We start from the raw sequence: 13,047 nt of genomic DNA on the forward strand, positions 1-13,047 counted from the left end.
GAGAGAGAGAGAGAGAGAGAGAGAGAGAGAGAGAGAGAGAGAGAGAGAGAGAGAGAGAGAGAGAGAAACCGGGGGGGGGGGGTTTACAATGTTCTCATTTTAGATGACAACTATTATTATTTATCAGCCTTTAATTGGGAGATTGTTAAATGTGGAGGTTGAGTTGCTTATGGCTTCCCAAATAAGTAGTCTACTTATGGAAACCCATATAAGTAGTCTACATAAGCAGTCGGTTAACCTTTCCGGATAAGTAGTCCGCAGGAGCAGTCCTGATAAGCAGTCTAGATCAACAATCTGCATAAGTAGTTCAAAGGAGTAGATTGTTTATGGCAGTAAGCAAGAGTAGGTTGCTTATGGTAGTTTTTCTCGGAGAGCAAGTTTTGACTCGTACGTTTAGTGGGGCTAGTTCGTCAGCGTTGACTTCGGCTCATGATGTTTTCGACCCATTATTATTAGGTTAACCACTCTACAAATAGTCTTGTTTATTGTAACCCTAATGTACTGTACAAAAAACCTTTTACTATAGAAAATAATAAATCTCTCTCTCTCTCTCTCTCTATATCTCTCATGTTCTCTGCAGACGTACCCAATCATGTTGATCGTGTGAACCACATAAATTGATTGTGTCTTTTTTTTTTTTTCATTTTTTTTGCATTTATTACTCTGGTGAGATCGTTTATCGTTTGTCGAAGTGTTGTTTAACATAACAAAAAGAATCCTTATTTAAAGCACAAAGGAATGTATTCATAGAACTTAATCAAAGAATTGGAAACGTGAATTTGTTTGTGATTCAAGTGAAGATAAGATCACTTGATGATACAATACTATTCGATGTAAGAAGAAAATCATCATCGATCAAGAAGATAAAGTTATCATAGATATAGATAATTTATTTTTAAACAAACAAATCAGATCAGATCAAACATGAGTAGAAGGATATGTGATCGATAAGAGTGAAGATTCGTTTGATTAGTGAAGTAGAAAACATAATCGGGACTCTATCAATTAAATTTAAATGTGAATAGAAGGAAAATCAAACATAACAATGTAAACACATAAGGAATAAATCACAAAATTTTCTTTGGGTCTTGATCTACAAAATGAATATAACTTAGTCCAAAACACAAGAATAGCCCAAGATGAATAGCAATGGATTAGATCGAACTAGGTTGATGAATATTACCACGACGAACTTTAAGAACTTGATTCTAATAATTTGAGATTCACCAAATATTATCGAATCTTGAATTAATTAGGCATAAAAAGTTATCACATTGAGATCGTTCCTAATCAATGACTTCGATCTTCAAGGAATGACTATGATATCACTTGTTGGGACATGAAGGCTTGATTTGCCAAACGGAATAATAAGAACGACACATGGACGCGATGATTTCGATGTTAAAAGATATTTTCGATCATAGTGGGGAGTTACAAAAAGCATAATCTAGATCTAAATTTAAAAAAATAACTCAACTCACAACTTTAAATGATCACATCTTTCAAACATACCCTAAAATGACCATCTCTCTATATATAACTGTTAGTGGAATCTCATACAAGTCGATAAGGAATATTCTCTCATCAACCAATGAATATCTTAAGTATTCTCTAGTCGTCATCCATATAGAACTTTTGCATCCACGATATTGTTATAGATTGTGTCTTATTGAGCCCTTAGTGTTGGATTTGGTTGTTACCTTCTTTGGACATAATGTTTCGGTGATTAAACTCTTTGATTTTTATTTAGGGATTTTAATCCCTTGAATTTGAATACGGGTACATATTCCCTTGCACCTTTGGTTATTTGATTCTTAGTACTTTGCCTTTTTGTTTATTAATACTTATGGTATTTGTTGATTTTATGCTGATTTTTAGGGGCTGGTATTGAGTATGATGATTTCTATCATCAGTAACATCGGGTATTCTTACTAGGCAATTCCATTGTCTAACTTATTTTGATTTGTACTTAGATTGAAGACTTAGGAATTGCATAGAAGATAGCAATGATATTTTGAAGGCCTCGATTTGCGAGGTTGCTCTTGATCTTGTGATGAATTTTAAATTGATAACTACCTTTTGTTTTTAACAAAAACTGTATATTTTTTTTTTGTACTTTGGGACCTAATTCCGCACAAAAATATTTTAAAGTACGTTTAAATTTGTTTTAAACTATAGGACCGTATGCCTTTCCACAATTAAAACTCGACCTTGTTATGTTTGGTTTGTAACTTCATATTTTATGTTTGTAACTTCATATTCTTTGTTTGATTTTATATTTGTAAAATTCAAACTTATAGTTTGGTTTTCTTGGTTTTCAAATCGAGTTGTAATTTTGTTTTCAGTTTGGTGTGGTTACGTGAATTTGGTTTGGTTTGGACCCAAAAAAATTTGTTGCCAATTTGAACCCACAAGAAAGCATATAGATATCAACTCTTCAAGTTTCAAGTATAACTTGGATTGTTATATCATATACACAGGCCCACATGCAGCCAATTTCAACACTACATTTGCAGTCCTCATTCCGGAAATTTATGTTTGTCATCCGCAAAATCCATGTATGGTTTCTGATTCGTAATTGCTCTATAAATAAACATGAGTGACCAAAATCTATACCTTTCAAAACATTAGTTATTTATAATTAGTCCAAATAATGGATAAAAACTGTTGCTGTTACTTACTAAACACTATACATTAATAACAACAAACATAGATCATACACAAAGTCATTTAAACAGGGACACTTACCATGCATAAATTTCAATTACATTCGAACCAATATGCAACAGGCAATTTCGGGTTATCAATAATACACCATTCATGTTCCTTAAAATATTGTTTTCTATACACAAAATGTGCATACTTGTACATGATTTTACTTGTCATCTCCTTCATCATCTGTTAAGTGATTTCTAAGTGTCTGGTTTGGTATCATCCATTCTTCACTCTCCCATGCTGCATCTTTATCTGGCAACTCATACTCATCCGCCTTTAACGACAACTCAAACTCGGGCAGTTCGGGCAACACTTCCAAACCCCTGCATTCAACCCGGTCAGCTCAAAAAAACACAGCATAGAGTAGTACAAAAAAAAACCAATCACTTACTTTTCTTGCTCTAGAAGATACGCGTACATTTGAGATTTTTTAACTGCAGTTTCCGGAACCTTCTTATTCAAATGCTTCATAGCACCCCATGCAGTTGGAGCCCTTCATAAGCATCAAAAACTAATTAATACCCAAATGGGTACTACACGGAATTGTGTAAAATGACGGATCTAACCTTGTTATGGGAAGCGTAAGGCAAAAGTTCAAACATGCTTTCTTGCTCTCGGTTAATATTGCTTCGGCTGCAAGAAAGCAGCACACGGCGCTGATGTGGCACGATGGTTCGCTACCCTTGTCAGTGATTAGACCATGGTAGTAGTATGCTGCAGCCTGATACCCAAAGATATTGATTTAAACACATGTGCGGGGGGTATTTTTGTAAATTTAATAAGTTTAGTAATGCAAAGTGCAAACCTTTGCTTCGAGGTACTTCCATTTGATAAATGATAGATGTTTTTTTCCGTATCCATTGAGGTCGTGACAGGTGGACAAGCAGTAGTGTGCCTGACCGAAGTAACTTAGTTGCTCACATGCTAGTCTTCTTTTTACGGATAAAGTTGCGTTTTTACTTTCAACCGCCGAAGCAAGCTGCATTTCTGTTCCCTGAAAGGATAGTCATAACCGTGTTTGTAAAAACACAAGATAGAACAAAACAGTACAAAAGTATTGTACTGTTTTAACACCAACAGTAACAATACTATCAAATAGTAAATACAGTAGTATTGTTAGTGTTGCTGTTAGTGTTTTATAACACTAACAATACTACAAAATAGTATGTAGTGTTTTGTAACACTAACAATACTATAGAATAGTATGTACTACCGTGCTTTACTACTGAATAGTAAAGCATAGTAGTAATAAGAGTGTGGTCTAAATTAGACTTGAGAAAATTAAAAGCTGTCAAACACAGGAAAGCATGTTTTATCATCTACTGTAAAAGCTGTCTAAAAGGGACATACCTGTGCTAGTGCTTGAATATAAGCGGCCTCAATTACATTCTCCTGCAAATCTACAGGAAGCTTCATCCTGATCATAAAGCAAGATGTGAATTACATGATTTGGTCCATTAATATGAATTTTGTGAAGATCAATGGCTTATTTGAAAATCTAAACGTACTTGATGTGAGGTGGAATTCGGACAAGAATTTCTTGAAGACAGAATTGAAGGTACCCAGCTGCCTTCACCAATAAGTCGACAGCGCATCTGATGTTATCTATGGTTAACAAGAAAAATCAAAGATCAATCGAACTTTTTCAGAGACGGATTTGAAGTTGGATGATCGTAATAGATAAGGGTTTCGTACCAGTAGATTCGACTTCTTCAGTAGTGACAGTTTGATTAGGAATTAGTTTTGAGTTTGCCTCCATTAATGTCAGCATCGCCATCATATGAACAACAGATAGTAATTCAAACCAGGAATCTGCAACACTTATTTCCTGTTCATCGACGTGGATATTGGATTACAAAAGGAATTCACATGAACAGAAAATCGAAAAGGGTATTGAGTTAATCGAATCCTTACTTGTCGATCGTCTAAACCTTTCCATTTGAATTCAACGAGCTCTCGGAAACCAAGTTCTGATACGCAAATTAACAACGAAATTAGTACGAGTATAACTAATCTATCGAATATACGAAAACGTTATAAACCTTGATCAGTGAGGCCAATTAATAATGGTAAGTACTCCTCCAATGCACGTAGCAATTCAGGAACAGCTGATACATCTGCAACAAGTTACAGATCCGTAAAAAACTGCAGGGGATTTAACAAACAGATTGAAATTAGGGAGCAGAGAAGAATCTAACCAGTTTGTTGCGATAGTAGAGCAATTTGATTCCGGGAATAGGTAAGACGATCAGCCAAATCCTTGGGAACAAGGCCTTTAAGGGGTTTTTGGAAATTGGAGTTTATAGGAACTCGAATTGAAGGAGAAAGTATGGTAACAAGAGGGATCTTCATTTGCTTCTTATTCCCTCCAACCCTGTAAACAGAAGCTGCACACCCCATTGTGAAGTTGTACGTTGTGATTATGGATCATAAATCGCTATTCTATAGACAATTCACAGGAATATTAGGCAGATGATGTGATGTGTAAGAAGCTTCTTGTGTATTGGATGTCAGATGGAGATGGGAAGAAGGATACGTGATTTGATGGATTCTTTACTCCAATTTTGATTTGATAGAAGCATTCGTGCAACTTGAAGCTGTCTGCGATATGGGAAATTAATGGTGTACATTGTTTCATACACCTGGAATTGGATTAAATAAATGGGGAAGCTGAGCTCAGATCTCTTTGTGAATTCATTCATGGCGTTAGCATGTGCATGTACATGGGTTACTGTGTTGGATGAGCGCAGATCAAGGACCAGGGTAGCCATGATTGAACTTCATCTTGGTAAAAGTGACTTGTTTCATCTTCTCTAACATCTTACCTTTGAACAATTGATTATAGAAAGGATGACCAATTAATTTATATTTTTTTATTAACTAGTTTATGTAGTAAAATAAAATTTTCATCGATTTTTGTGTGTTTACATTGTTACTGATTCATGCAACCGACTAGTAGTGTAATGCATAAATTGATAAAGAAAAACCAGTGACATATTAAAATATGCATACATAAATTAATAAACAAGTTATAATAACAACTATTATAAGGATCCGATGTCGTTCCAAACAAAACAAGTATTAAAAGTGGCAAAATAAGAGTTTACACAGATTCAGGAATTTATCAACATAAATAATTTTACATCATGTTAAAATAAGTTGGTCGATTCTTTGCTATTACTGTTCATTAACTCTTGAAGACAATTTCATCTCCATGTGTTTTGTTAACTGTTGATTTTAACAACGAAGGTGTTTTCCCATCTAAACTTCTAGTATACTTCAATGATCTTATTGCTTCAGTTAAAGATATCTCTTTTAGTTGTACAGAGTATAAGGATTCCATCTCTTTCTTGAAATGTTAACTAAAGACAAATGCAATGATATTTATTACTATGCTAATCAAGAGTCATTGTAGGTATGCTAATGGTATTAGAATAAGCATATATGTGGACTACTCTCAATGAACGTTGATTGATTAGATTGAGGAGGAAAGGTTAGAATTTGGGAACGAAGAGGATGAATATGAGGATTGTGATAAGGATGTCGATGAGATTCAGATGCTTGTCATGTCACATAGTATTACATCACTTCCTCTTCAACGTTTCACAAGGAACGACATCGGATCCTTATAATAGTTGTGTAAACTATTATAAATTAGTTTATATTGATACATAAATTAGTTTATATTGACGATTAGTTATTGGGAAATCTCCAGAAAAGTCCTAAAATTTTACCCTAATTTACGAAAAAGTCTCAAACTAAATTTTGTTTACGAAAAAGCATGAATTACCGGTAAAAATGGCGATTTGACCCCTTGTTTCCGGTTTATTGGTTTTATTACTTACCTTTTTCACTAAAGTCCCATTATTTTACCCTAATTTGCGAATAAGTCCCAAAATAAAATTTACTGATGATTTGACCATTTTCTCTATATAACATACATTTTATCGGTTTCATTGCTGACCCAGACGCCTAGTCATTAAATGAGATGATGAGATGAATATGTTAAGTTATATAATGCTATGTTTAGCATAAAACTTGATATCTTGATATATTGTATATCTTTTTCGAACATAAAATGCATCCAACGAAGACTACAATAATTACATAAACTAATAACAACTGCATTATTTTTTACGTTTATAAGAAATATCAAATTGTCTATCTAATCTTATGTAACCCAATATATCCATCTCATCAGACATCAACTCATTTTCTGCCATTTTTTCTTGGAAACACACATTTTATTGGTTTCATTGCTGACGTAGATACATAGTAATAAATGAGCCGATAAGATGGGTATCAAATTTTACAATAAATGTGGGCATTATATAACCCATCGTATTCATCTTATCAGCTAATTTAATGACTAGGTGTCTAAGTCAACAATAAAACCGATAAAATGTATGTTAGAAGAAGAAAAAGGTCAAATCATCAGTAAATTTTATTTTAGGACTTATTTGCAAATTAGAGTAAAATAATGAGACTTTAGTGAAACATGTAAGTAATAAAACCGGTAAACCGGAAAAAATGGGTCAAATCGCCATTTTTACCGGTAATTCATGATTTTTCGTAAACAAATTTTAATTTGGGACTTTTTCGTAAATTAGGGTAAAATTTTAGGACTTTTCTGAAGATTTTCCTTAGTTATTTCGCGCAAATACTAAAAGATACCCTTGTCATAAATGGAACATCGAAAATTTTCCAATTACGTTCGGTTTTGATCATTCACCAGGACTATTTTAGGTTACCCGGTTTGCCAAACTGAATTTGAAAATGCATTTCAAAATCAACAAAATCGAAAGAAAAAAACCTATTGTTTTTTGTGTCATTCAATAAAAATGCAAAGGTTACCATTAAAAAAATGAAATTGAAAGCATAGTGTAGCATAGTGTCTTTACGGGTATGCATTATTTTACGTTGTATTGCAACCTATACTCACATGTTATAAAAAATATTAATTTAAATTGATTACTTACAACCTAAACTATGAATTAAAAAAGCTATGAATGAAAATAGTTTGTTATGTAAAGGTCATTATGCCATTTTATAGTGTAATTGGAACGATCATCATAAATATGGTCATTGGAACTTTGGTTTGAGGTGTTTCCAAACACATGGTGACATATAACATGATTGATACTATTCTAGATACAAAAAGTTTAAATACAATGAAATAATTGAAATATGACACTACAAATTAATTGATAAAAAGATAATGACGCACCAATAGCAAAAATATCATCCTAAAGAATAGTAGAAGTAATAGAATTTATTCTTTGGAAACTATGCTTAAAACACAAAATTCATCTAATTAGAGAGCTCTTAACATCTAAGTGAAGTTGCTTGAATGTACGTTTAACATAAAATAAGAAAGCAAACAGAAGCACTAAGCCTTAATCCAAAAATTCAAGTTTATTATTTACTAAAATCATTATACATTCGAGAGTCAAACCACAAACAAAATTGCAAGCAAATAGCTTTTACAATCAGAACCTTTACTTACTCTCTTTATAAAGAAAAGCAGCAATATACACACATGTATTTACCAATTATAGCAACCTACTTACTATTTTTACCAAATATTAGCAATATACTTACGTTTGTTTACCAATAATAGAAATGTGCTTACTCGTTTAGCCAAAAACATCAAAATACTTACATTTATTGATCAATAATAGCAATGTACTTACTTTTTTTTTTTTAAACAAAAACAACAAAATACTTCCATTTATTTACCAATAATAGCAATGTACTTAATATTTTTTTTTATCAAAACAACACGTAACTACTAATAGCAACATTTTGTCACACCCCAAAACCGAGAACTGCGGAATCGTTCTGGGGCGGAGGACGTCATGTAATGTATCACAACAATGTAAAGTAGTAAACAAGCAACAAAATCATCCATTGCATTAATAGTATAATTTTAATTACAAGTGTGTTCTTTCATAGTATAAGACAACATAATGAATAATCAAAATAAAAGAGGAGTCTTGACTGATCCGTCTTCACAAAACCTAGTCGTCGTACCTGTCTATTTGTGACCTGAGAATACAAGTTATTTTGAAAGCGAGTATCAGCAATAAAGCTGGTGAATTCGTAAGTATTAATGTGTCTTTGATTTGTAAAACTGTGAACTAAAGACTTCTAAACATTTGGAAAAAAGTTTGTATAAGTATGAAAATGTTTGTAAGTAATTGTAAACGTTTGAAAACTCTAGAAATTCCCTATGATTTATACTAGTATAAAAAGTAGTCTTCTACCAAGACCTAACTGTTTTGAAAGTAGCTTTCTACCAAGACCCGACTGTTTTGAAAGTAGCCTTCTACCAAGACCCGACTGTACGACCATTATTATTATTATTATTATCTAATCTACCTCATCTATTATGTGAATATAACACATGGTAAAGGTATTAATAATTTATTAACTGGAGTTTTATCCTTTTGTAATTGTCGTATATATACAGTGTAAGTACTGTAGTATTTGTAATAAGTGACTACTTTTGTACTAATTTGCCTTAATTGAGGGTTAAGGCATAATGTGATGGCTAGATCCCATACTAAATGCTCCCTGTCAAGAGATTTTGGGAACTAAACGCGACCCTTGCATGATTGCAAGCCATGAACATCCACATTACTATGATCATATATACCCAATATAACTATCACAAAGCATTAGTGATTCATTGGTATAGTTAGATCCTGAACTTGTTCCATGCTATAACACATTGTTATGTCTGTTCTGTTATCGTGTATTGTAAGCATATTTATGTAAGCGTATCTATGTAAACGTATTCATGTAAGCGTATCTATGTAAACATATTCATGTTAGCTTATTCATGTAAGCATATCTATGTAAACGTATTCATGTAAGTGTACTCATGTAAGCGTATCTATGTAAACGTATTCATGTAACATGTAATGTATTAGTATAGACTCACGAATGAACTGACTCTTGTGTGATTCCTTGTACTTGGAATGGTAAGTAGTATCTCCTAACTATATCTATTATAGTTACTAGTAACATACGAGTATAACCGGAAGTATACCTTTGCTACCCAAAGGTACCAAACTGACTAATGGAACCTTTATACCTATATATGTATACATGATATATAACTAATATTTAGACGACATTTGGACGAATAACCGATGCCCTAAGACCACATCCCAACGAGGAAAAGGAAACAAGGCGAGCTAGCCGTCCTAAGTCCTTTAAACATTACTTATATAACTATACATATCTAGGCATGCATTTGACAATATAAAAGCATAAAAGAAGTTTTGTAAAACCTTTGAAAAGTTTAATACTAAGAAATGATGACTTGATGTCAGTTTATAAAACGATTTGAAAGTATTTTGTTTGATAAAACAGTTTAAATATAAGGAAAACCTTTGTTTGAAAACACATTTGTAACAGAGTTTGAAAGGAAACTTACAGAATGTAAGACAGTTTGATAAAGAGTTTTAAACATGTAAAAATGTTTAAGAAAGTCATTTGAAGAAGTCTGTTTGGTAAAACAATTATCGTATAGTAAATCCATTTGCATGCTAGTTATTAATCACATGTAATTGATATAATAACTAAATATGATTCAACTTGTATTCCCCCCATAAAGCATTTATAAACATTTAAAAAACATTTAAAAGGTTAATTAAGGGGTATGAACTCACCTGCAGTGAGTGGATCGGATGGAAGTGTCGGACACGTGTTCAGTGTCAAGTGAAGACTTAAACACACACAATGATCCTAATAACATATGAAGACATATGTATATATATAATTAGTGATTATAACACTAATTAAACATGTATAAACATCATAATGTGAGGAAAACACTTTGGTCAAAGTGTTAGGAGGCTATCAGGTTGCAACAAAGGAGTGCAAGGCCTTATAAGGGAGTTTATGGTCAATGGACCATACCTTAAGGTGTTTACAGCCCAGGGGAGTTTACTTCTGGCCGTAAACTCTCAATTGGGTCACCAAATGTGGCTTAAAACTATTATGACTTAAGTGGTTAAGTGTTCCAAGGCTTAAACAAGAGGTTGGGTGGGTTTAAGGTCCACGAATGGCCTTGTATGGTGTTTACGGCCTGGGGACCACTTCCCCATGAGTTTACGGCCGTAAACTCATGGTATGAAGTACCATTTCGTGTAATGAAGTTCTTAGTTCAATGGTGTAAGGTTCTATGCTAATATCCAAGGATTCTTAAGGTGTTAGGGTGTCATTTGCACCCTTAAAAGGGGTTTACGGCCCAAGAACATGTCTTGGCCGTAAACTCCTTGAATCCTGTGATTTCTTATGTTTTCTAAGCCCTAAACATGATAAAACTAGTGTACAGTGAGTTAGAACAAGAGTACTTACGATCTAGGAGCTTGAATGGTCGGTTTTGGCCAAGAACACTAGTGTGTGTTCTTGGTGAAACTTGGAGATCTACAAAATGGAATGATTTCACAGATGAAATCATGTAAGATTACTAGTTCATGCAAGATATCAACTAGTTAAGACAATAAACTTACGAGATTTGAAGATCGGGGACGAAGATCGGGATGATACTTGAGAGGATTTGGGCCAAGAGGAGGAAAGGAATGAACATAATGGCCAGAACTTGACCTTATAGGAGGAGTTTACGACCCACATGGAGTTTACGGCCGTAAACTCCCATTTGGTGGCCGTGAACTCCTGGTCAAGGTGTTCCAGACTTGTTCTTTGAGCTATAGATTCAGCAGATAAACCCCGACACTTATTCCTTAAGTGTACAAGGCTTAGAATGCTCAAATAAACTCCCAATTGTGCTAAAAGATAACAACAATGAGTTTGACTTTTAATGAAGTGATAGACTGAACTGGATGAAAAATTTCTGGTTGTCACACATTCAATTAGGTACCAGACCATTCCACGCCTGTTGAAGCTCAAACCTATGAAAACAAAAAATAAGAAAACTATAAATGAGTAAAATACCATTGTTTTTTTTTTATTTATTTCATTTATTTTCACACAAATTTTCTAATCAACTTACAAATCAATAATGTTTTTCACATACTCTGGATTAGGAAATGCCATATATGATGATCTAGTACAATGCTCGAGTTTATTACAACAAATTTACTAACAAAAAAATAACAAAACTAATATCTGATATATTTGATGCCATTAAAAAAAAGCATATTTGGCATAGTTCCATACATTTCCATTCTATCAAATAAAAGGTAAAATGGTATTCTGAATGCTAAAAAATGAATGTTACCTTTACTATTTATTATTAATGAATGCTAAATAGTAACGAAAATGTACTTACATAAACTAACCAAATGGACATTTTAATTTCAATAGCTTGTAGAAAGTAGAAACTCTCAAAATATAATTCACACAGTCACATAAACAACTACATAAATAAACATATTAATTTTAGTAAAGGTTTTAAAATTTATGTATCTCCATTTGAAATTCATTGGCTATCATTTGGAAAATTAGAAAAATTATGTAGATAGTTGTGGATTTTGTGCGTGTGAGTGTGAGGCTACCAACCTGTAGGGATCTTGAGCTTCGGTTTGAGACCAAGGTCGAGACCTAAATTCATTTTTTCATCCAGGACTGAAATGAACCAGCAAATATGCTCCTGTATATTATCTTTTATGAATTAAACTCCCAATAATATCAACTATACAAAAATAACCCAAAAATGACAGGAAAACCATGTAATTGATGAATAAAAGAAAACATAATTCCAATGAGTGAGGCAAGGATTAAAAATCGAACTTTTTTTTTGAAAACTCGAAAATGTATTTTTATAATTTTGTCTGTTCATCTCTTCCTATTTTCACCCATCTGTCATTTCTGACATTAGTTTTCATAAAAATACAAATCTCGTCTTGCATGTGAAAATTTAGAAAAAACAAATTTAGGACAAAAAATTATAATTATATAATTCAAATTCACAACTACTCTACAAAATGAGCATTTTCTTAATTCAATATGGAATCACACTTAAATTAACTTTAGATGACAAAAGTTATATTACCTCAACAACATTTGAATCATCTGAATTATTGAATGACCTTTTTTGTTAAAACCTTCTTTTTTCATTCAAAATGTCAGCTCTTTGCAATTTGCATTATTAGGAAGAAGAGGTGGCTGTAACATTCCAATTCTCCACGTAGAAAGAAGAGGTGGTTGTAACATTCCAAACATTATTAGTGATTAATGGCACATAGGAAGAACAGAAACAAAGATAATCAATTACATAAAATACTAAACATTGACTAATGGACAGAAAACTAAAAACCCTGAATATGTATAAATCATTTGAAAAACAAACACAAACGA

At 32.8% G+C, this 13,047-nt stretch overlaps 1 protein-coding gene across 1 annotated transcript; it reads right to left on the bottom strand.

Annotated features, from left to right (window-relative positions):
* Positions 1-2,744: 2,744 nt before the first annotated feature.
* LOC145093531 (Endosomal targeting BRO1-like domain-containing protein) lies at positions 2,745-5,513 on the bottom strand. The gene is made up of 10 exons (XM_079031676.1): positions 4,914-5,513; positions 4,758-4,832; positions 4,630-4,685; positions 4,411-4,543; positions 4,224-4,320; positions 4,066-4,132; positions 3,521-3,709; positions 3,282-3,436; positions 3,107-3,208; positions 2,745-3,038 (listed from the first exon to the last, which is right to left on the bottom strand). Exons 1-10 carry the CDS (start codon positions 5,113-5,115, stop codon positions 2,876-2,878), a joined length of 1,239 nt encoding a protein of 412 aa, XP_078887802.1. The 5' UTR covers positions 5,116-5,513; the 3' UTR covers positions 2,745-2,875.
* Between the last annotated feature and the right edge of the window lie 7,534 nt (positions 5,514-13,047).

The sequence above is a fragment of the Lactuca serriola genome, chromosome 3, assembly GCF_051521515.1.
Source record: "Lactuca serriola cultivar US96UC23 chromosome 3, Lser_US96UC23_V15, whole genome shotgun sequence".
In the NCBI taxonomy this organism is placed as follows: Eukaryota; Viridiplantae; Streptophyta; class Magnoliopsida; order Asterales; family Asteraceae; genus Lactuca; species Lactuca serriola.